The sequence below is a fragment of the Erythrolamprus reginae genome, chromosome 1, assembly GCF_031021105.1.
Source record: "Erythrolamprus reginae isolate rEryReg1 chromosome 1, rEryReg1.hap1, whole genome shotgun sequence".
In the NCBI taxonomy this organism is placed as follows: Eukaryota; Metazoa; Chordata; class Lepidosauria; order Squamata; family Dipsadidae; genus Erythrolamprus; species Erythrolamprus reginae.
This window is the reverse complement of record NC_091950.1, coordinates 296,220,352-296,246,578: the sequence shown is the minus strand read 5'-3', so window position 1 is coordinate 296,246,578 and position 26,227 is coordinate 296,220,352. Positions and strand designations below refer to the sequence as shown.

The following is a 26,227-nucleotide window of genomic DNA, read 5'->3' as shown; positions in this document are numbered from 1 at the left end:
CTGATATTTCCTGAGGAAGCAGATTCTGTCCAGAGGTAATACTATATCTTTATGTTGATGTTAAATGGGAAGGAAAAAAGGAGTGAAACTTATTTCTACTGTGGAATATTCCTAATCTCTTCTCCTCTCTCTGACGGGAAAATATTTTTTCTCTATCCACCTTTTCTATGGCATGCATGATTTTATACACTTCGATCAAGCCACCGTGCTTGGATCTGCATGCATCATACGAAAATACATCACAGAGTCCTAGAGCAGTGTTTCCCAACCTTGGCAACTTGAAGATATCTGGACTTCAACTTCCTGGCTGGGGAATTCTGGGAGTTGAAGTCCAAATATCTTCAAGTTGCTAAGGTTGAAAAACACTGTCCTAGAGGCTTGGGAAGTGTTTGATTGTTCGACTTGTGATATTGCGATACGAAATCCAGCATATAAATCTTGTTTGCTGTGTATTACTGTTTTTTATGAATAAAATAATGGTGGTGGTGGTGGTGATGTTGATGATGATAAAAATAATCATAACAATAACAACAATAATAATAAACACTAAATCCACATTTGGTTGATCTCACAAATGAACGACCCTGTTTGCCCCTGTGACTGAAATGGAAAAACCAAAACACAACAACTAAAGATTGAAGCAGCATTCCCTTGCAAGTGTGGAAACCAAGCCCGACTTCAAGGTTAATGACACTTTATTTTGCTAACCCAATTTTTCTGGCTTCGCTACTCACACCAAAGCTCAAACCACAAGGGTTGCCTGCTTGTGTAACCCGCTCAGCTAACCTGTGGCAAAGAATTAGGTAGGCGGATCAGGTATGGCGCGAACCCAGCCTCGGTGCAAACCACGCAGATGGCGAAGAAGTGTCACCCGGCGCAACCGGCCCAAACAAGTTTCCTTCGCTTGCGGGGCTCTCACTCCGCCCTGGGCAAACCCTTTCCCGGCCGAGGCGGAGCCAGAGCCAAGCCTGGCTCTGATGGCTTGCTGTAGGGGGAGCCATGCGGCGGCTTCGGTCGCCTCGCCTCGCTCCTCTTGCCTTTTGCCGGAGGTGGAAACTCCTCGTCGGGGATGGGAGGGCCTACCGGCTTGGGCAAGAGCGTGCACGCCCGTCTCCGGCTGAAGAAGCGCGGCGTTTTTCGCCTGCCCTGATCTGCCTGGGTCCACCTCTTCCTTCTTCCCGCCCCTTTGCTTTCTGCACCGCCGAGGCGCTTGTCGGCTTCTCCGGCTTTTCCCTCACCGGCAGCATGCAGGCTTTCCAGTATCCCGAGGTGTTTCGCAACGAGACCACCGTGAGTACCGACGCCTCTGCCCCGCCGCTGCCTTTCTTTTTTGCCCCTCTTTCTCCCGTACGAGCCTCTCTCCCGCTCCCGGCTTCCTGCTCTTAACGCCATCGCTCTCTCGCTGTCTCTTTACATTACAGGAGGGACTGTTGTTCTGGGTAGTCCTCACTTTACGGCTCCCAATTCAGCCCTAAATATATGTTGCTAAGTGGGACGTGTGCTAAGTGAATACTTGCCCCGTTTTATGACTGTGGTTAAACGGATCGCTTAACCCAGGGGTAGGCAAAGTTGGCTCTTCTGTGACATGTGGACTTCACTTCCCAGAATTCCTCAGCTAGCATGATTGTCTCAGGAATTCTGGGAGTTGAAGTTCACAAGTCATAGAAGAACCAACTTTGCCTACCACTGGCTTAACCTTTGTAAAGTGAATGGTTACAGTTGTTAAAATTATTACGGCAGTTGGCAAGCAAATTCATTTAGTTTAATTTATTGAATCTGCTTTCCCCCTTGACCCTGCTTTGTCAGAAGGTTGCCAAAAGGGGGGCTTGCGTGACTCCCGGGGACACCGCAAGCGTGGTGAGTCTCCGGACAGGGGCGACATACAACTCTAATAAATAATAATAAATAATAATAAATGTGAGTCAGTTGTCAAGTGTCCGACTGTAAATCACGTGACCATGAGGAGGCCACAATGGTCATAAATTGGAAGAATGGTTCATAAATTGCCTTTTTAGTGCTGTTGTAATGTCAAATGGTCACTAAGTGAACTGTTGTAAGTCGAGGACTACCTGCATTTCAAAGCTGTCCCCCCCATTTGAATACTTGAGATCTTAAAAGAACTATTTACATTTGGCAAACACCTAGACCAGTGATGGCAAACCTATGGCATAGGTGCCACAGGTGGCACATGGAGCCATAACTGCTGGCACGTGAGCAATTACCCTAGCTCAGCTCCAACATGCATGTATGTGCTGGCCAGCTGATTTTTGGCTTGCACGGCGGTTCTGGGAGGTTATTTTTGGCTTCCGGAGAGCCTCTAGGGTGTTTTTACCTTCCCCCAGCTCCAAAGAAGCCTATGGAGTCTGGGGAGGGCGAAACACAAGCCTACTGGGCCCACCAGAAGTTGGGAAACTGGCCATTTCCAGCCTGCAGAGGGCTTCCGGGGGGGCAGGGAAAGCTGGTTTCGCCCTCCCCAGGAATTGATTTATGGGTGGGGGCACTCACACATGCACGATAGCGCACACCTATGCTCTTTTGGCACCTGAGGAAAAAAAGGTTCGCCATCACTGACCTAGACCAGAAGTTGGCCAAGTTGGCTTTTCTATGACACGTGGGCTTCAACTCCCAGAATTCCTGAACTAGCATGATTGGCTCAGGAATTCTGGGAGTTGAAGTCCACAAGTCATAGAAAAAACCAACCTGGCCTACCCTGACCTTCAGTTGTCCACTTGAATAAAGCACCTAGATCAGTTGTGCAATTGAATAAACAGCTAGATCAATTGTGCAATCCTCTTTAACAGCCTGAGTTTGGAGGAGAGGGTTATCCAGCTAGTGGGATCCCTATATTCTCTGGCCACACAGATTACTGAAAGTAGAAACATTCCCACTAGTACTTACTTTGATCTGGTTGCTCATTCATGGTACCCTGGAAGCCGCTTATATGGGGGAAGAGAAATTCTGTGCCTGACCTTGAAAGTTTAGGGCTGGCACATCTTCGCCATACCGAAAGCCTAAGTTTAACATGAAACTTGCTGTTCAAGAAGAGAAACATTTGTCTGCCAAACCAGATGGTAACTATAACCGCGGGCTTGAGACTGTTCCTCAGGTACTTTTCCTGCAACATGTTAATTCTCTACAACATGACATACAAACCTGTACCAAGTGAAAGTGAAGACGGATGGCATTGTTTTCCAGCAGAGAGACAAAGCTACACTGTCTTTTGTTTCCTCCTCCTCACAACAGGTGCATTCAAGGTTGATACCTATGGACACTTCTGTGTAGATTTCATGGGTGAATTCTTAATTGAAAGCTGAAAAAAAATAAATTTTAGAATGGGGGAAAATGGGCAGCGTTTCGCACCTTAGCTGCTCTGCTCCTCTGCTGCCTGTATTTCTGAGCAGATCCCTAACATCTGTAATGTGTAAAAAAAATCTGCATGAGTATACCCCAGACATTAAATAAACTCTATTCTGATAAAGTAATTGAAATGTCTTTGGAGCTTCCTCTTTCTGCTATGTTGTGAAACTAATTTTTTTCTTCTGCTTTTAATACACTCTGACACTGAAGTTAATCTATTCATACTTCAAAAAATCAATCTTACATACTTCAAAAATTTTACATCTTCATTTTATTAACTAATAGAAACATGGAAACATAGAAGACTGACGGCAGAAAAAGACCTCATGGTCCATCTAGTCTGCCCTTAGACTATTTCCTGTGATTTATCTTAGGATGGATATATGTTTATCCCAGGCATGTTTAAATTCAGTTACTGTGGATTTACCAACCACGTCTGCTGGAAGTTTGTTCCAAGGATCTACTACTCTTTCAGTGAAATAATATTTCCTCACGTTGCTTTTGATCTTTCCCCCAACTAACTTCAGATTGTGTCCCCTTGTTCTTGTGTTCACTTTCCTATTAAAAACACTTCCTTCCTGAACCTTATTTAACCCTTTAATATATTTAAATGTTTCGATCATGTCCCCCCTTTTCCTTCTGTCCTCCAGACTATACAGATTGAGTTCATGAAGTCTTTCCTGATACGTTTTATGCTTAAGACCTTCCACCATTCTTGTAGCCCATCTTTGGACCCGTTCAATTTTGTCAATATCTTTTTGTAGGTGAGGTCTCCAGAACTGAACACAGTATTCCAAATGTGGTCTCACCAGCGCTCTATATAAGGGGATCACAATCTCCCTCTTCCTGCTTGTTATACCTCCAGCTATGCAGCCAAGCATCCATCCAATGATTGGCAAAGCTGTTGATCTTACTTGATCCATCCATCTATCCATCCTTCCATCCATCCATCCAACCTATGTGTCAGCACCTGAATTCGGATCCATAGAATATTCAGATCTATGTAATATCCACCCAATAATCAGCATTTTAGCTGATTATAAGACAGATATTTTACAGCATTCCTTTAGCATTTACAAATGATTTGAAATAGCTTTTGATACCCCATGATTTTAGAGATATGCCAGTTTGACATCATAAGGAAAGTCACAAGTTTCTTGAATGTCAGCATCTCCCTTTTCCAATTTATCTAATTTGCTTTGCTTATTTTCTGGAAGAAAGTTCTGACTCTTTTACATGTTTAATACTTTCTCTGGTGCCAAGTGTATTTTTGAAGAGGGGGATGATTGTGCTAAATGTAGAATGTTAAGTGCCATGTAAAGTACGTTTGAAGAAGTCTGTTAGAACCAGAACTTGGCCTAGCATTTACATCTGGTTTCCAGCAAAAAAAACCCCCAAAACAAAATACCTTGCCCATTGTGCCCATTTAATAACTACAGATATGACTATGGTGATTTACTTAATGTTTGATGCAAAAAATGTTGTGAAAAGAGGTCAGTCACATGACAACCTGCTTAATGACCAGCATAACTTACAACCGTAATTCTGGACTTAATTACAGTTGTAAGTCAAGGACTACCTGTAGTGATTATAGGTTCTCAAGGTGAGACCAGAAATCTTGATTGCCTTTTTTGGTTAATACATTAACATTAACCTCACAAATAAATGAATAAACAATGTTGGATCTCTGATAATGTATGTACGCTGAGAGCATATGCACCAAGACAAATTCCTTGTGTGTCCAATCACACTTGGCCAATAAAAATTCTATTCTATTCTATTCTAATGCCTTTCTTCCTGCATGTATGTGAATTTGTGTCTGTGTATAGATGCACTCCAATTCACTGCTGTATTTTCCATTGAACTACAGATGCTTCTGTTAGAGTTTGCAGCAACCCAACCAGCACACAAGTATATAATTCAGCAGGATTCATGTATGAAAGAAACTTATTTACAGTAATATAAAGCATGATGCATGTATATAGTACCATGCAGCAGGAACCTGAACCGAATCCATATACAGACAGACAGACTGACACACACACACACACACACACACCCCACACAGATCAGTGAACCTAACCGATGCCCATGCTCTGAGCTATCTGGGTCAACAAACAGTCCCCATTGACCGACCATGTCTATTCCAATTCATGAACCCTTATACACTGACAGCTTCCTTTCTGAATAAAATTGCTCTGAATTGAGTAGAAAGACTGCAGTCTTGTGTACCTATTGCCAGGAGACCAGCAGGTTATCTTTGATAAAGGAATAATAAGCAGAGAAAGGATAAAAATCTAAAGCATGACCTCATGGAAATTAATTCCAGGTCTTTGTAATTAGGTTTATTCTCTGCTGAAACAATTACTTTTGCTGAGAGATCATCCTGATAAAGAGATCTGAACTCCATTGCTCAATATGCGCTAACCCTGTTTTTCTTCTTTTGGGATTTCTATGAAGGATGGCAGATTCAATCCTTCAGAAGGATATAAGTGATTGATATAGTCTGTAAATGCAAGCCAGCTAACCTGCCAGCCAGCTATCTACCATATTAAACTAGATTTTAGAGCATCCATTTATTGAGTGCATATGTATTCATCTTATCATTTTCTTTTGAAGAAAACAATGTTATGGGGAGGCACAGAAAATGAGTTAAAATTGTAAGCTCTTCAAAAAAAATTTAAGGGGATAAAATATAAGGATAAAAAAAGAAAACCAAAGAGACAAAGATAAAACTACATCATCTCCTTTCATGGTACCATTTCAGGTCTTTCAGTGGTTGCAAGCAATCCTTCCTTACACTGCGTTTGTGCATTGATTCATACATTACTTCTCACCAATCTCTTTTTAAGAATCTCGTCAAATCTCACCCAACCATGATTTTCTCTGATGTCTTCTTGATCCATTCTTTCTTTCTTCATATATTTGTTTCTCCATTTGGTATTTATTTGCTGTATATGACCAGGCCATTCAATATACAGTGCATTCAGAAAGTATCCAGACCCCTTTTACTATTGTCAATTTTGTTATCCTGCAGCCTGATTCTACCAAGCTTCTTTTTTTTTTCGCAATTCAAATTTTCTCATTTCATTACAAGAATTTGTAATTTCATGCCTATTTTTACACTATTGAAAATAATAGTACATTTTCAGCACAATATATCTACCTCAAAATACAATCCAATCAATTAGTTGAATAGATACTATTGAAATCGAAATATATCTGTACAATTAATCATGGGATCAGTGTTTTATCTGAATGTGAACATGCTGTTGGAATACCATATTCAATGCATGGATATAAATATTTCTCTGGGGATTCAGATCTTGTACTCAGGAGCTAACAGTAAATATTGAAAATAAAGTTTAGATAAATTGTTTTTATTGCAGACATCATCAGAGAGCAACTATTATTGCCGGGTGTGGCGATTAAGCTGTATTTAAATCCAAGCAAGGGTTTAAATCCTGTAATTTTTCCTTTATTTGGTGATGGATTTCTTTAATTATTGGTTGTAGAAAACATGAGTTGTATCTGGTCTCAGCAACTTACCAGCTTCAGCACTCTTACGTACCTTGATTAAAACGGGAATATGATGGGAAACATGTATTTCCTCTCCATTTCTTTAGAAATATGCAACTTCAATTTTAATAAAGTTAATAATGCATTATAAAAAATATCTTACGGTAAAAATGCTGTATTATGAAAATTGAGGTGAGATATTTATTTCTATTAAAATAAACTATATCCAGTCTACACTAGTATCAGGGTCTGAAGGTACTTTCTTGTAATGAAGTTGTAGCTTTTTATTGAAAAATCTGTCCTGAAATTTTACATAGAATAAGTTATATAAATGGAATTCCAGCTACAATTTATGCAATAACAGTAGCTTTTTTGTTTCTATGTGTGTAGACTGATGTTGAGCCTGTGAAAAATTGGTTACCGGTATTTTCCTGACCACAGAAATAAGTAGAATTAAGAAACTTAAAGTATAGAATCGTGCAATTAAAGTAATAAATGATTCTCTCTTTTGATAATGTGCATGTCAGCACATCCCAAAGTTAATGTGTCATATGGAGAAGATAGTGATTGATAGGCAGGTAGAGAAAGAAGTCTTCTACATTTAGCCATGTTACTGAATGTAGGAAAAGCAAAAGACATATTTTTGGTAACAAAATATAGTGATCTATATTTTTGGAGGATTTTAGTCCACACTCCATCTTTTCTTCCTATCAGTGTCCAGTTGAGACAAATGGCATTATATTCACAGACTTCTGTGATAGAATCACAAATGGCTATAGTCAATCCTTAATATTGGAACTCAAGTTATAATTAATTGATTAAACAATTATTTGGAAGAAGCTATTGTTCTGCAATCAGACAAATGGATAAAATTGTTTACCTTCTCTACCTGTATTATTTACTTTCCAGAAAAACATTTTTTTAAATTATATATAACAAATTGTAATATTAGAGAACTGTAGAGGTTTTTTTTTACCTATTTCTGCTTGTTTTTCCCCCTAAAGGTAGATGACTATCATGGCTGCAAGATATGTGACCCTTATAATTGGCTTGAAGATCCTGACAGTGAACAAACAAAAGTAAGCATGAACAATAACTTTGGACATCTGGAACTTCTACTGTATATAAAGCTATGTGAATTTTCTATATCAAAAGCCATTTAAAAAGCTACATGAGAAAGGTTCAATCCTGGCATTTCTAGGCAGGACTAAGAGAAAAATTATGGAAAGTCATTGCAAATCACCATACACAATTATTAATATAAATGGACCAGTAATCCTTTTGATTTCGGGTATTAAAAACATTTTTAAAAATAATTGAAGGATTGTGCTAAACGATAAGCCAATACTTGGTTCCCATAATTGTTGGACTAAGGAATTCTATACTTTCAATAGAGTTGTACAGCAATTGCTGTATTACCTTGGGCTTACGGAATAAGAAAAGCAGTAGCATAGTAAAAGGCACTGGGCCCCAAATTCAATTCAATTCAATTTAATTCTGAATACAGTAGTCCCTCGCTATACTGCGCTTCACCTACTGCGGCTTCACTTCATCGCGGGTTTCTGAGGAAGTTGATCAGCAGATTTAAACAGCCCGCCGAACTCAATCGGCAGGTTTTTCAAAAAAAATATATATCTAAAATTGTAAATACTGTACAGTGGTACCTCGAGATACGAGTTTAATTCGTTCCGGACCTGGGCTCTTAAGTCGAGCAGCTCTTATCTCGAACGACTTTTGCCCATAGGAATTAATGTAAATAATTTTAATTGGTTCCAGCCCTCAAAAAACTCACAAAGTTAGTCTAAATTATGCAGAAAGACAAGTTTTTAATGAAGAAATGTACATGTACATATAAATGAATAATGAAGTTTCTTTCACTTAACTTGTAAACTTTCTTAAACTTTTAAATTTACATATGTTCAGCTTCTCTGCCACCCAAACCTGTAGGACAGAGGTCCCCAACCCTTTTTGCACCAGGGACCGGCTTTAAGCGATCAAGAGAGGAATGGGTGAATGAATGGACGGAGGGTGGGAAGGAAGGAAGGAAAGAGGGAAGGGACAGGAACAGAGGAAGGAAGCAAGGAAACTTATGAAAGGGGAGAGTAAGAGAGGAATGAGTGAAGGGAGGGAGGGAGGGAAGAAGGTGGGAAGGAGAAAGAAAAGAAGAAATAGAGGAAGGGAAGGTAAAAGAGAGAAAGAAAAAGAGCTAACTTCCGCGTTCAGCTTCAGGAGACAGCTGCGAAGCAGCGCGCGTGTTTTAAAAGGTTGCAGCCGGCCTGGGGGGCTCGGGGGGGGTGCTGGCAAGCCCCCCAGGCCGGCTGCAAGCACCTCCCGAGCCCCCCAGGCCGGCTGCAATCTTTTAAAACACGCGCGCCGCTTCGCAGCTGTCTCCTGAAACCGAACGCGGAAGTTAGCGTTCGGCTTCAGGAGACAGCTCCTTGGCGCTCGTATCTCGAATTTGGGCTTGTAAGTAGAACAAAAATATCTCTCCCCTCCCAGCTCTTATCTCGAGTTGCTCGTAAGTAGAGCAGCTCTTATGTCGGGGTTCCACTGTATTTAAATACTGTATCTAAAATAAATACTGTGTGGGAAGGGTTTATAAACACTTAAAACAATGAAAACTTACCAAACAATTACAATATAAATACTTAAATAAGTACTATCAGTCGATAAATTCCCCATCGCGGATTTCACCTATCGCGGCCAGGTCTGGAACATAACACCAGTGATAGGTGAGGGACTACTGTAGAGCTAGAAAGGACCATGGGAGTCTTTTTATCCTATCCCCTGCTCAATCAGGAGACCCTATACCATTTCAGACAAGTGGCTATCCATTCTCTTCTTAAAAACCTCCAGTGATGAAGCACCCACAACTTTGGAATGCAATCTTTTCCATTGGTTATTTGTTCTCACTGTTAGGAAGTTTCTCCTTAATTCTGGATTGCTTCTCTCCTTGATCAAATCTCCAAATTTATTATATGAAGGAATTCCTCTGTCAGGAATTGAAGGTGCACATTACTAAAGACTGATAAGGAAATGGGAAGAACAGGCTAAATAATATACTGTTTTGAGAGCTTCCTGCAAAACCCAACCAATAAGATCAGTGGAAGGAATGGTAGCTGCCCAGAGTCCTTTGGGAGTTGGGCAACATAGAAATAATTAAATTGAATTGAATTGAATTGAATCCAAAATATATGGAAATCACTAAACTGTGTAATTGTTAGCTTTGGTTCCTTTTCTTTCTTTCTAGTATTTGGTGAAATTTATGTATGTATGTACGTACGTACGTACTTACTTACTTACTTACTTACTTACTTACTTACTTACTTACTTACTTTACTTATTTATTTATTTATTTATTTATTTATTTATCAGATTTGTATGCCGCCCCTCTCCGCAGATTCGGGGCGGCTCACAGCAATAATAATACAATGTAACAAATCTAATATTTAATTAATTTATAATTTATATTTACTTTCTTATTTATTTATTTATTTGTTTATTTGTTTATTTATTTGTTTATTTATAAAATTTATGTGCCGTCCAATTGGACTCTGGGCAGCTAACAATAATTAAAAGACTGCAAAAAATATGGGCTACAATAGTGACAACAGTAAAGAACAATATAAAAATGCATTAATAACCCTTAAAAACCATACATACTCTCAATCAATCATGCTCTCAGGCCTGCCGGAAAAGCCAGGTCTTAATTCTTACCAGAAGACCGGTAGGGTGGGGGTATTATGGATTTCTGGAGGCAGTAACAAATAACAAAAGAAGGAAGATTTGTCTGCCTTTTCTTCCCCAATTGGCTATTTTTCATTAAAGAAGCACCAAGCAGTGTTTCTTTTCCCATCTACAGGCCTATTTTCACCTTTAAACTAGCGTCCAGCAGAAATTCATTTGTTACTAGGCCCTTTTAAACTCAGTGAGTCTTCTCGGTAAAGATTTCATAGGACTCTGCTGGAAACTCCATTGAATACCACAAAACCTACTTTGAAATGAATTAGGTTGTCCAAAAATTAATACATGGTTTTGTTGTTGTCTTGGTTTTTTTTTCTCTATAAAGAACACCTGGGTGAGATACAACATTAAGTTATATAGGTATACATCTTTTCACAAAAGCAGTAATTACTTTTTGCATTCTACTTTGCAATTACCGTGGATTAAATGTATCTTCTTACACAAACATACTTAATATAGGTCAATTAGCTGTTACAGTTCAATTTTTAAAAAGTTACAATAAAGGTATTTTAACTCATATTTGTATTATCTCTAGTTCCAGGTTAGACATAATGTATGCAGAGAAAAAAGATAGCTTTACATAAGATTAAACAAATACAAGCAGCAGTAGGCAGTGGGTGTGTGCATACATGATACAGAGAAAGCCCTAAGTCATTCATTTCATTTCATTTCATTTATTGGATTTATATGCCGCCCCTCTCCGAAAACTCGGGGCGGCTAACAACAGTCATAAACAATATACAGTAAAAATCCAATACTAAAAACTAACTTAAAACCCCCTAATGTATAAAACCAACATACGTACAAACATACCATACATACAGTTGTATCAGCCTAGGGGGAGAAGAGGTCTTAATTCCCCCATGCCTGGCGGCAGAGGTGGGTTTTGAGTAGCTTACGAAAGGCAAGGAGGGTAGGGGCAATTCTAATCTCTGGGGGGAGTTGGTTCCAGAGGGTCGGGGCCGCCACAGAGAAGGCTCTTCTCCTGGGTCCCGCCAAGTGGCATTGTTTCATTGACGGGACCCGGAGAAGACCCACTCTGTGGGACCTAACTGGCCGCTGGGATTCGTGCGGCAGAAGGCGGTTCCTGAGATAATCTGGTCCAGTGCCATGAAGGGCTTTATAGGTCATAACCAACACTTTGAATTCTGACCGGAAACTGATCGGCAACCAATGCAGACTGCGGAGTGTTGGTGTAACATGGGCATATTTGGGAAAGCCCATGATTGCTCTCGCAGCTGCATTCTGCACGACCTGAAGTTTCCGAACACTTTTCAAAGGTAGCCCCATGTAGAGAGCGTTACAGTATCTAAATGCACATGATATAAGTGCACACATGATACAGAGAAAGTCCTAAATATCTGGAGAGTTTGCATGCAGTTCCTTTCAAGTGGCCAGGATCAAATGCAGTGGGTGAAACTATAATCAGATTATACTCCTATGATCTTAAGTGCCATAAGAAGATTGGCAACTGGACCACAATGAGAACTGCAGAGTTTTAGGACACCAAAAGAATATAGTTTCAAGTGCCTAGAGTCAAAATGTAAGTGAGACTTGTGGTAGCTCTTAATGTACACGTAATCCTCACTTAATTATTGTAGTCGGGGCTGGAGTTTCCGCTGCTAAATGATGAGTTCACTATTGCTCCAATAAGGAGACAGTAGCATATAGATTTAATTTAATAAATAAATAAAATGAAATGTGACATCACATGACTACAATACCCAGCAACAGAAATTCCAGACTTCTTGTTGCTTTTGTTAAGTGAAATAGTTACAAGTTCTTAAATGAGGCTATTACATAGACCCCATTTGTGAGTTCCTACTGGCTTTCCATAAAGTTAATTTGTAGGAACTAGCAAAGATCACAACTGTGAGATCCTGCAGTGCTGTAATTGCAAACGGGACATTGCGGCTGATGTAAACATAAGGAGTATAGCAATAGCATTTAGATGTATATATCGCTTTACAGTCCTCCCTAAGTGGTTTACAAAGCCAGCATATTGCGTCCAACAACCTGGGTCCTCATTTTACTGACCTCAAAAGGATGGAAGGCTGAGTCAACCTTGAGCCTGGTGAGATTTGCAGGCAGCTGGCAGGCAACAGTAGTAGCCTGCAGTACTGATTAAAGATTAAACAAATACAGCTTTTAATAAGTAATAATGTAAGTAGCTATCACTTGTTCAGCACCATTGGAAGTTCAAAGGATTGCCAACTGAGTAATTATTAAGTGAGGACCACCTCTAGAGACAACCCAATGAAGGCTAAGAATGCTCTTGCATCATGGTCCTGTTCATTGCAGCACATGGCACATTCACACCCAAGTATATACTCAGCTCCTAATCTTCATCCTCTGATTGCAGGTGTGGCTGCTACTGATGGCTGCTAGACGTATCATACTCAGGTGCTTGAATGTTCCCAACTTCCTTAGCTAAACCTGTCAGACCTTTCTGAGACAGGGCTGACTTCAGCGTATTAAGTTAATAATACCACTTTACACTAGTTTGCTCATTTTGGGTGTGTTGATCAGCACACCCAGAAAATATAAAGTAAATATATAAATGTAAAAGTATATTCTGTTTCAAAAAATATGCTTGGAGTCCTTTAAGAAAGTTATATGATCTGGCACTTGAAAAAAATCCCAAAATCTAGAGTTGTCAGTGAAAAATTATGGGCTATTTTTTTGCAAAAGTCTATTCATCTTACAGCAAAAAAAAAAGCCACCTTATTTTTATGGGGGGGGGGGGGAAGCATGATAGATAATGAGAAAACTGGATAGTTGTTCTGGTATCCAGAAAACTAGTTGATCAATTTAGCTTGGATATTTTTTAAAAAGATATTACATTTGCAATACAATTTAGTTTGGATACTATTAGGCTTTATGCCTAGTGGAATTTTTTTGCTTTTTGATCATGTGAAATACAGTCTTCCTCAAATAATGGATGAGTTGCATTTTATTCTAGTTTTGAGGTGAAATTATACATAGTCAGCACATAACTTTTTTTTTTTTGCTATTCAAATCAACATATATACGGTATTTGTCTAATTGAATATATTGTGTTAATTTTTCCTTAGGCATTTGTAGAAGCCCAAAATAAAATAACCGTGCCCTTCCTTGAACAATGCAGTGTCCGTGGGTTATTTAAAGAGCGAATGACTGAACTATATGACTATCCAAAGTACAGTTGCCATTTCAAGAAAGGGAAAAGGTATGTCTAGACTTTGCACACGTCAGCAAGCAATTGATTTGATTCATAGACAGAATTGGCAATGCTGAGGATTATGGTTGATGTGCCATATGTTCCCTGAGTCTCAATAGAGCAATAGTTCTGTCTATGGTGTGTTTGCCACTATGATTAGATTTGGCTATACTTAAAATTAAGAACAGTATCGCACATGTCTTCTAGGTACTTTCACTTTTATAATTCTGGACTTCAGAACCAACGGGTATTATATGTGCAAGAAACTTTGGATACTGATGGCAGAGTATTTCTTGATCCTAATAAGCTTTCAGATGATGGCACTGTGGCTTTACGAGGTCAGTGTAAAAGGTTTACTTTATGTTACGAATAAAGATGTCACCAGTCACAACACATACGTATGTGGACATTCTAAAAAAATTAACTTCTGTGCATCTAAAGTACATCCAGGTTTGATAAAGTAAATATATAAATATATAAATAAATTTATATATATATAAATATGTTCTGTCGGGCTCTCTGGTAGACTCCTCCCAAAAATTCACAAGTACAAATTTCAGACACACACACGTTTGAAAATTCAAAACAATGTTCTTTATAATGAAAATTCACTTAAACTAAGCCCTCTTTTGGTATAGCAAAGAGCACTGGTCTCCAAACAAACTGGTAATTTGTACAAGTCCCTTATCAGTTCTGTGATACTTAGCTTTCAGCTGTGAGGCAATTCACAGTCCTTCTTCTTTCACAAAGTGAAACACACTTTGCTCTGGTTTAATTTCCAAGCCGGGGGGGGGGGGGAATCAGCACACAAAAGGTCAAAGTCAGTAAAGCAGTCATGAAACACAACGATCAGATAATCCTCCACAATGGCCAAACCCACAGGCTGCTATTTATAGCAGCCTCACTAATTACCACAGCCCCACCCAACCACAGGTGGCCTCATTTTCTTTGATAATAATCTCTCAGTTGTTGTTGCCTATGCATCGCTCTCCGCATGCGTGGCTGTATCATTAACTCTGGTTCTGAATCCAAGGAGGAGCTAGATAATTGATTTCCTTCTGAGCTGTCTGCCACACTCTCCTCCTCCCTGTCACTCATGTCTTCTTGGTCAGAGGAGCCTTCATCAGTAGATTCCACTGGGGGGGGGGGGGAAACAGGCCTGCAGCATGTGGATGTCTCCCCCACATCCACAGTCCCTGGGGCAGGAGCTGGGCCAGAGCTAACCACAACATAAATATATATAAAACAAGGCTGAAATGGTGCCATCCTAATTTTAAAATTTCAGCAAAAAACATGTGATATATAAATATATATATATATATATTTCTTTTTAGACTTTTTAATGTAAAACTGTTATTTTAGATTTTAATTATTAGATTTGTTACCATGTATTGTTTTTATCACTATTGTGAGCCGCCCCAAGTCTGCGGAAAGGGGCGGCATACAAATCTAATAAATAATAATAATAATAATAATAATAATAATAATAATAATAATAATAATAATTTTTGTTTGTTGCTTATGTAGTAAAGGAAATAGAGTAGCTTTTAACTATGATTGTTAAGAATGTTGAGACTTGTATTACCAACACATCTGGAGAGACACCAACTTCAAAAAATTGAAACACGACAATAATCTAAAAGAAAATATCACTAATATGATTTGTAAATAACCTGCAGGTTTTGCATTCAGTGAAGACGGTGAATATTTTGCATATGGCTTGAGTTCCAGTGGATCAGATTGGGTAACGATTAAATTTATGAAGGTGGACGGTGCTGAAGAACTTCCAGACACATTGGAAATGGTAAAATTCAGTTGTATGGCTTGGACACATGATGGCAGAGGCATGTTCTACAATTCCTACCCCAAAAGTGATGGCAAAAGTGATGGTAAGTGGCAGGCAATAAAGGTTTGTATAGGAATCTGTTGTACATACTCCTAATCAGTGGGAGGATGATGAATATGTTGAGGGCTCGGATTCAGATAGTGTTTATGAATTAGTGGGGGGGCCGGGGTTACAGGTTGTAGAACAGGTGGGAGGCCAGCCACAGGATGGGGCTATGAGTTCAGGATCTAGCAAGGGAGAATCAGACGCTCGCTGGGTTAACCCTAAATTCAGAAGGGTCCAAAAACGTAGAGAACAGAGGTCTGGAAGAAGATATTAAGGAGAGGAATGGGTTAAATACTGTAGTGATGTATTTGGCATGTCGGGGTCAGTGCAGAAGAAGGGTGGAGTTTCAACGTTGCCGAAGGGAAAATGGATGTGTTTTTTGCCGCATTAAAGTAAGCAAAAGGATTCTGTGTTGTTAACCGTCAGTTCTGTTGTTTCTTAAAGTCATGCTGTTAGGAAAATAAATCTTGTTAAGTGGAGCAGGAGAAGGAATATGAGAAATGCAGCTAAGAGAGATAAGGACCGAGTGCCTGTATGGAATGTGTTGAATTATAGGAGAGCATAGAAATAAATGGAGTTTCTTTATTCATAAATGGAGTTTCTTTATCCTTCCCCTGCCATGCCCACCAAGCCATGCCCACAGAACCGGTAGGGAAAATGTTTGAATTTCACCCCTGATCTAGGTCCCGTTTCTCAGGGATCCCCAGAGCCTGGGCCTGGACTGGTACCAATCTGTAGTCTGTTAAGAAAAGGGCCGCACAGCTAGAGGTGAGCAGTGGACAAATGAGCGAAGCTTCATATGTACCTGGTGCCGCTCCCCGGTGCTAGCATCACTGCCTCAGTTCCACCTCAGATCATCAGGTACTAGATTCTCAGAGGAGCATAAATACTTCTGTAAACTCCACATGTACGGATCTAGGTTACACACTCGTCCTCCCTCTCACACACAGTCTCTGGAAAAAATTTCTTCCATTAAACCGGTTTGGGGACCTCTACTGTACTTAGATCAAGACAGGTTTCTGAATTTGAAGCTAAACTATGAGACCTTTGACATACACTGACCAGAGAATTTTAACAGAGTGTGGATGTGTGGTAAAGCCAAAGAAAAAGACACAGGCTTAGTTATGCTTAATAAGTACTATTTACATATATACAAAATAGAAACAATCCATAACAAGCACTAAGCAAATACACTCCCCCCTCAAGGCAAAGCAAAAGCGAATGAGCAAAAAAGCATCATTGAGGGAAGGAGTATTGGCGCCCTCTTATGGTGAACCAGCTTAAAATATTTAAAGTGATAGTACAAGACACTACAATAGGTAGTTTACAATGGCAAACCCTAACAACCATGTACCTTGTACTAACAGCTCATCTCGGTTTCTTGAAACCAAAGAGGTTTTTAAGTTACAGCCAAAGTGATATTTCACTTTCCTAACAAATAAATATGTAAGTAAGTAAAAGAAATGCGGCAGCTTACTTTTAAATAAAACAAATAATGTAGAGGTATTATATTTAGGTAGTGATGTAATTATCTCTGCTGACAAGAGAAAACCTTTTGGCAAGTAGGGCTGGTCTTTCCAGCAATCTGGTAAATAATTATATGAATTACATAATTTGCTACCTTTCAGGTTGAACAACTTTTACTCTGTAGATGTTGCGAATTCTTATCATTGATGTTTTCGAACGACAACTTGCATACAGGTAATCAAATATGCTGTTTTCTCCAGGCACTGAAACATCAACCAATTTGCATCAGAAACTATACTATCATGTCCTGGGAACTGACCAGTCAAAAGATGTTTTATGTGCCGAATTTCCTCATGAGCCAAAATGGATGGGTGGAGTTGAGGTATGACGTAGTCTTTGCACGATTCATATTGGTAGATGATAAAGTAAAATAAACTGTGTTTAGTGACCCATCTGTTGTTTGTCAAATACATTGGCTCTGTTTCTTGTTTCTTTTGTATTAGTCAAATATGATGTGGATAATTATTTGTTCTAAAAGCTGAATGGAAGGTTAATGGTATATAGATTACTTTGATAGCTTCTATATATTTTTTTCTGCAATTGCCAAACACCACAGCCTGGATGCTCTTAAAAGCAATACATTCAAAAATCTATGAGTTCAATTCTGAGTAGAGGATTTGAATACCATAAAATGAGGCCAATGAAGATGACCACAAAAAGATAATATGTAATTCAGAAAGTTCATCAGATTAATTCTCTGAATACAGGGAGGTACTTTTGGCTTCCTTCATATTTAATCTATACATAAACCAATTTATAGAGTAATTTCTACCCTCCCAAAATTGTATCTGTTAAGCTTTTATTCTTGCTATACACCGATGATGCAACAATTCCTGGTGGCCTTAACTGACTCCTCAGATGTTTAGTGCAATACTATAGGATAAATGAGCTATTAGTTTCAAAAGACTAAAATGATGGCTTGGCCAAAAACCCACTCACCCAACCCTAAAAAGCAGAGTAGAATGAGAGGCACAGGAGACTGAACAAATGAGAAGTTTTAAGTATCTTGGTGTAATATTCCAGGTTATATGCTCATCAAAAGAACACAGAGTTCTACATACTTGACAGTTCTATATAGAAGTTCTTGACAGATTTAAAAACTCTTCTTTGTAAGACGGGTGGGGGTTTTTTTTGCCTTGTTGAAATTTTGCTGTCAAAGCTCTAGTTCAGTTAATCTGTGATTGACAAATGGACTATTCCAATTACAGGTGAAACTCAAAAAATTAGAATAGCGTGCTAACGTTCATTTATGTCAGTAATGTAACTTGAAAGGTGAAACTTAATATATGAGAGAGATTCATAACATGCAAGGCAGGATAGTTCAAGTTGTGATGATGATGGGGTACAGCTCATGAAAACCCCAAATTCTCCATCTCAGAAAATTAGAATATTACATGCGATCAATAAAAAAGGATTGCATATAAAACAATATTGGACTTCTGAAAAGTATAAACATACATATGTACTTCGTACTGAGCAGATGACATGGCTCCCAAAATTAACACAAACTGTGGAAATATTACACTGGACTTCAAGCATCTTGCAGTGTGTGCCTCTCCATTCTTCCTCCATACTGTGGATCCTTGGTTTCCAAATGGGATGCAAAGGTTTCCACAGTCTGTGTTGATTTGGGGAGTCATGTCATCTGCTGGTATTCATCCACTGTGCTTCATTAAGTCCAGGGTCAACACAGGAGATTTTGGAGTGCTCCATGCTTCCATCCGCATACAAGATTTATGAGGATGGTGACTTAAATTTTCCAGCAGGACTTGTCACCTGCCCACACTGCCCAAAGCACTAAAACCTGGTTCAATGACAGTGGGATTACTGTCCTTGATTGGCCAGCAAACTCGCTTCACTTGACCGCCCTAAGGAATCTATGGGGAATTTCCAAGAGTAAGATGAGAGACATGAAACCAAACAATGCAGAAGCACTGAAGGCCGCTATTGAAGCATGCTGGTCTTCCATAACATCTCAGCAGTGCCACAAGCTAGTAGCATCCATGCCACGCCACATTAAGGCAGTAATTGCTGCAAAAGGGCACCAAACAAAGCACTGAGTACATATGCATGCTTATATGTTTCAGAAGTCCAATATTGTTCTATGTACAAGCATTTTTTATTGATCGCATATAATATTCTAATTTTCTGAGATGGGGGATTTGGAGTTTTCATGAGTTATACCCCATCATCATTACAATTATGACAAATCACAGCTTGAACTATCTTGCCCTGCATGTTATGAATATCTCTCATATATTAAGTTTTACCTTTTAAGTTACATTATCGAAGTAAATGAACGTTTGCACAATATTCTAATTTTTCGAGTTTCACTTATACATGTAACTATTAGCCTATGGTTCTTGAAAATCTCTAAATCAAATTAGGTTTGGGGGTCTATGTAGAGGTTTATTGCTTTCAGAGCAATTTTATTGGCTGATAGATGTGTACTATACTTGGAAGTACACATCTCTCAGCCAATAAAATGCCAAGTATAGTTTTAATATAGTTTTTAAGCATTTTAAAGTCAAATTTAAGTTGCTAAATTCAGTGAGATTTACTGTCTGAGAGAATATCTTTAGTGTATTCTGGTTTGGTCTTCAGCTCCAAAATATTATTAATGAAAAAAATTATTAAAGAGTGATGTCTCATTTTGCTAAATATATTAAATTTGATATAATAACAGGAGCTTGCACAGGTATATATTTATGTGAAGGAATTAATAACTTTTGATTATATAGCTGTAGGTGGTTCCTATGTTTACAGCCTTAGCTGTTAATTAAAGGCACTTTCCTTGTCATTTTGTCAGACTTGATTATTTGTTCTTTTCCTGACACATTTTGACGACTAATATTGAAAATATAGTTGCTAAGTCCACATATAAGATGTGTGAGGTTCTTAGGCTCTTTGAAAACCTTTGCATATTGTGTATTGAAATGGAGGCCCATATTAATTGAAATTTAAAAAAATTCCCCAAGATTTTGCCCACCAATTTTATTGGTTAAGTTGAATAACATACTAGATGTAAAAGAGGAAAATCCACAAAACTATAAATGGATAAATATTAGTTTAATAACCTTTGGAAAGATCTAAGAAAATGAATCACCTAAAATTACTTTCAAAGCTAGTTTGATATAATTTTTAATGCATCAGGACAGAAACCTGGAAACCATAAATTTTATGGTTGATTTTACGGTTGACAAAATTATCTACTTATTTTGTCTTAGCCTTAGTGAGGAGGCATGGCAAACCACTTCTGAAAAACACTGCCAAGAAAAATGTGGGGATTTGCCCAGGCAGTCCTGGAATCATGAAAAGAGGAGTGAAAAGAGAAGAAAAAATATTGCATTTCAATAATTTCTCCTTCCTTCCAATCTGTGCTTTTTTAGATTCCCATGAAATGTAATATTTTTCTTATGTAAAAGAAAGTTTTAAAGCCATAGTTATAAACATCATTGAATGACCCTGTGACTGTTACTGGCTTATGTATCAGCCAGGGCCACATTTTGGCCTAGCATGCTCCATGATGCTAACCATCATCTCTTAGTTTAGTCTGACTCACAGGATTGTTATAGGATAAAGATAAATTATGGTTAGGAAATAGACACATTCACTGTCTTGATTTCCAGGTAGGAAAGAATAAAACAGTCCAACAATTCCCTTTGGTAAAGTTTTTCTTTTTTAAAAGTTTGCAAATAAGGGCAAAGGATCCTAAAAAGCTATTGTCCCATCAGCTGGCAACACCAGAGCAGTCTTGTTTAGGTTCAAAAGTTAAAGAGAGCAGATCCAGTCAGAACTTGAATGGAGGGCTTTTTACAGTATTGGGATTCCAAAAGACTGATTAGTTTGGAAAGTTAAAAAGAACATCCTCGAACAAGACTTTGTCAATCTATTCATGGTGCAGTCAGCAACACTAAGATTATGTGTTCATGAAGATCATCCCGGCCAAACTTAACTGATCTCTGTTCCTCAATATCTTTTCCTCTGTATCGGTTCTAGTTATAAGCAAGTATATTTGACTGGAAATAGAAATGAGTTTGAGATACTTCCCAGAAGGTGGCGCTAGTAAATGGTATGAATCAAAGCAAAAAACCATGGTGATTTTAAATGGACTTGTCTTATTTTTTCTATTGTTATGGAGAGGTTCAACATGGGACAAATATAATATATATAACATTGGAATGATTAGATTAGTCTATAAATATTTTTTCCTCTATCCTGGTCCCTCTTCAAGTAACTCAAGAAAGGCATCCAACTTTCAATAAGTGTTTTTCTTAAGTGTTTTTATTGTAAAAGCCTTATTTCTTTATCTAGAAGCATTTATCGCAAAGCACAAAGGAATAGTTTGGGTGGATCTTTCTTTTCAATAAAGTAGTCCAGATAGAACTAATGTAATGAGATTATAAAGCACTTAAGAACAGTAGTGGTTGAAATCTCAAGGATGGATTGTACAGTAACAGGAGATGTGATGCATTAGATTTTCATTAATGTTTTGAATTCTGGGGAGTAAAAACAGACAGACTGGTTATCTCCACAGGCAGTCTTCCAGAAGAGGAAATAGAACAGTTGTGCCGGAACGCAAAAGTTCACACATGCGTTCTTGGACCAGTTGAACTGTGGCATTGTCAAGATAACAGGATGGATGAGAAATTGGCCTAAAGAAGGCATGGAAGCTAGACAGGGTAATAGAAGATAAAGGAAATAGTCAGGATCTTTAGAAGTGAACCAAGCATTGGAAAAATTTAAGACTTGAGGAAAATAAGATATGGAACATATATTTATTTATAATATTTATAGCTAGCCCTGCTTCAGTCTCTGGGTAGAGAGATTGAAACCAACATAATGTTACATTTTAAAAAACCTAAATAGCAGGTCAAAATCCTCATTCTCAGCTGCTCGAGTCTGCGAGGAGAAGGGTGGTCTATAAATCTAATAAATAAATAAATTCTGGGCTTAAGGTCCACTAAAGAAGAATGATCTTAAGCCCCTTCCAAAAGGCCAGAACATCAGATGCCATGTATATTTTGAAGGGAAGATGTTTAATGAAACAATGGCTATGACTTTTGATCTACGCTTTGGGCTGGAATCTTTAGCAAGCCCTCTTTAGATGATTGGGTAAACAGAATCATATTTAGTAGGACTCCACACACAGGGCTAGAGACATTAAAAATTGTTTTTTTTATCTTATTGTGGAATAGGCTGAAAGAAAATGGGACAGCCCTAAGCTGACTTTGGTTGATCTCAAAACAATGCTAAGCAGGATTAGTTGTTGTTAGCATTTTGATGGAAAATCAATAGAAAAATCCCCAGTGTCCTATTTTTCCCCTCAGTGTTGTTAATTTAAAAAATCTTATTTTCTAGAATAGGCCTAGTTTTGAACAGAAGGCTTGAATCTGTCCTGAAAGGGGGGGGGGAGGGGGTGCATTTTAATGAACCTGCAAAACAACAAAATAATTTTGCCTTTTGATTGTTCCTGTTCATTTAAACCCAGAGTCTTTTATGTACAGAACACTCAGCCGCTATCCTCTCTACCTATAGTTCAGAATATTTATGGAGCTGTACTTGGATGACGGAATATCTTGAGGTTCATTTTTGAGCCTGTACCTTATCATCACAGATTTTGCAAAACTATTTGCTAATTATATTTAGTTCCTATTTGCATCCAGAGGTACCTAAAAAGTTTGAATCCCCTTTTTAAATTTTAAATAATTCTGTATAAATATGATCTAAAGCATAATGTCTCTCAAATACTAAAAAATTAACTGACCAGAGTCATTCTATGAGGGAGATGGACCACTTCTAAATAGGATTAAACAAACAAACAAACAAATACATGAGTTACAAATATTACATAATATATAAACCCATTAAACAAATGAGTTATAAATATTACATATATTTATTTATTTGCTGGCTAATAAGGTTCACAAACTTTTAAGCAACGCTAGAGGTACATTGATGACAATAAAAGGGAACTTCATTAAAAATATATCTGGTTATGAATTTTATAACTCTGGCAGAATATATGTACCAAGTTAGAAATAGGGAGCCATTTCTTTTCCATTTAAAATTTGGCTCTGAAGACTGAATGTCCTGATTATGTCCTGACTAAATAATGTCCTGATATTACTGGTGAGGCAGGTCAAAAATTTCAGCCCATTTTTATTTATTTAAAAAAACCCGGTGCAGCTGGAAATTAATACAGATAGTCCTGGACTTATGACCACAATTGAGCTCTAAATTTTGGTTGTTAAGTGAGATAGTTATTAAGTGAGTTTTGCCCCATTTTACAATCTGTCTTGCCACAGTCCTTAAGTGGATCATTGCAGCTGTTAAATTAGAAACATGGTTGTAATGTGAATCTGACTTTCTCATTGGCTTTGCTTGTCAGAAGGTTGCAAAAGGTGATCACATGATCCCAGGATGCTATAATTGTCATAAATATGACCCCAATTGCCAAGCATCTTAATAGTACACGTGACCAAGGAAATGCTGTAATGGTCATGTGTGAAAAATGGTTATACAGTGATCCCTCGATTTTCGCGATCTCGTTCTTCGCGAAACGCTATATCGCGATTTTTCCACCCGATGACGTCACTCTCTTCCTTCCTTTCTCATCTTTCTTTCTCTCTCTCTTTCTCTATCTTGCTTCTTCCTCTCTCACACTCTCTTCCTCCCTCTCTCATCTCTTTCTTTCCTTCTCTCTCTTTCTCTATCTCTCCCCCTCTTGCTGGCGGGCGGGCGGGGGCATCAGCGAGGAAGACCCAGGGAAGGTTCCTTCGGCAGCCCAGCAGCTGATCTGCTCGGTAGCGCAGCGAGGAGCCGAATCGGGGTTTCCCCTTTGCGTGGGCGGCGGGGAAACCCCGATCTTCGTCTGCTCGCTGCTGCTGCGCTGCCGAGCAGATCAGCTGCTGGGCGGCCGCAGCAGCAGCGAGCAGACGAAGAAACCCCGATTTGGCTCCTCGCTGCTAAACTCCACTATCTGCGCATGCGCGGCCATGAAAAAAGGGCGCGCATGCGCAGATGGTGTTTTTACTTCTGCAACCCTACATCGCGAAAAATCGATTATCGCGAGGGGTCTTGGAACGGAACCCTCGCGATAATCGAGGGATCACTGTAAATCATTTTTTTTCAGTATCTTTGTAACTTTGAATGGTCACTAAATGTAAGGTTGTAAGGTCCTCCCTGGGAGGACCTCAAAAATTCGTCCCATAAGTGAAAGTTTTCCCAACCCCATAGTGAGAGAATGCAAGAATGTGATACAAATGCCATTGCTTCTCACTATTTCAAACAAGTGAGGTAGAGGAGGGTGTCTGCTAAAGCATATATGCATATTTTGGCCAATACAGTGTTCCCTCGATTTTTACGGGGGATGCGTTCTGAGACCATCCGCGAAAGTCAAATTTCCATGAAATAGAGATGCGGAAGTAAATACACCATTTTTGGCTATGAACAGTATCACAAGCTTTCCCTTAACACTTTAAACCCCTAAATTACCATTTCCCATTCCCTTAACAAACATTTACTCACCATTATTACTGGTACTCACAATTGAATAAGACACTTAGTGATTCTGATATTTATAAACATAATTATTTATTAACAATAATTTTTTTTTGTGATAAAAATGCTGATTGGCCGAGATTTCGGCCAATCAGCAATGGCAGACGTAAGTTTGGCAATGACGTATGACGTCATCAGGCGGGAAAAACCGTGGTATAGGAAAAAAACCGCGAAGTGTTTTATAATTAATATTTTTTGAAAAACCGTGGTATAGGCTATTTGCGAAGTTCGAACCCGCGAAAATCGAAGGAACACTGTAATGCCTATTTTTGTTTATCTCACATATCTCAAAAATATCTGCAGATGGGTTTTTCCACAAAGAGTCAACAATGTTTCCTCTTGATACTCTTAAATTCCTTCATGCTCTCAAATGAATTGATGAAAAGATGTTGTAGCAATAGAGACACTTAGCTGTCATTCCACCTGTATTATATACATTGTAGGATTACATTAAGAGGGTGTTTTGGGAATCCCACTAAGCAAAGTGTTATCAGCTCTTTCCCAGCCTAACAGAGAACAATGTAGAGTATGCTACAGGGATTCTTGAACAAAAGTGAGATGTTTTCAAAGACTAATTTTGCTTTGATAAACTAAAGGCATTGTTAGCTTAGAATTAATATTCAGTATGAACTTTACATTGGGGATATTAGATGCTTTCAGCACTTTTAAAACTACTTGCAGAGGGTTTCACATTTAGATAAGAAATACTGGAGATCCCAAGGCCACACACGACTAGGATGACATACTATATCACCTATTTGCTGAAGAAATAGCAATTGAGCACAACAACACAAACTCAGATAAACCACATTATGACTTAATGTCACATGTGGACCCAGCCAGTCGATTTTGCTAGATTAGCGGAAATAATGGTCTTAGTATTTATTTCTTCTAGCTCTCAGTAGAATCTGTTTGCTACTTTGAGTCATGTTTTATTCAGAGAGATAGAGTCTTATGTGGCACTAACTTCTGCAAATTAAATTGGATGTTGCCAGTTCTAATACCCATCGCAAGTGACATTTGTTTGTTCCAGGGCTTCAATAAATGTTGCACCCTTCTGACACAGAATGTTATTAAAGACAAGTATTGTGTTTTGACTTTGTCTGAAACAAGCTAGTGCCTCGGTGGTGCAATGGTTAGAGTGCAGTACTGCAAGCTATTTCTGCTGATCACCAGCTGCCAGCAGTTTGACAAATCGAATCTCCTCAAGGTTGACTCAGCCTTCCATCCTTCCAAGGCCAGTAAAATGAGGACCCAGATTGTGGAAGGCAATATGCTTATTCTCTGTAAACTGCTTAAAGAGGGTTGTAAAGCACTGTGAAGTCATATATAAGTCTAAATGCTATTGCTATTGCTAACAGACATCATCATCATCAGGGAAGAGCCTTCTCTGTAGCGGCCCCGGCCCTCTGGAACCAACTCCCCCC

At 38.7% G+C, this 26,227-nt stretch overlaps 1 protein-coding gene across 1 annotated transcript in view; it reads left to right on the top strand.

Annotated features, from left to right (window-relative positions):
• Window positions 1-873: 873 nt before the first annotated feature.
• PREP (prolyl endopeptidase) overlaps window positions 874-26,227 on the top strand; it is a 71,645-nt gene continuing 46,291 nt past the window's right edge. The window contains exons 1-6 of the mRNA XM_070733291.1: window positions 874-1,290; window positions 7,881-7,955; window positions 13,695-13,828; window positions 14,027-14,157; window positions 15,499-15,708; window positions 17,438-17,559. Coding sequence (XP_070589392.1) covers window positions 1,000-1,290; window positions 7,881-7,955; window positions 13,695-13,828; window positions 14,027-14,157; window positions 15,499-15,708; window positions 17,438-17,559 — 963 coding nt within the window. The 5' untranslated portion in view covers window positions 874-999. The remainder of the gene's footprint in view (window positions 1,291-7,880; window positions 7,956-13,694; window positions 13,829-14,026; window positions 14,158-15,498; window positions 15,709-17,437; window positions 17,560-26,227) is intronic.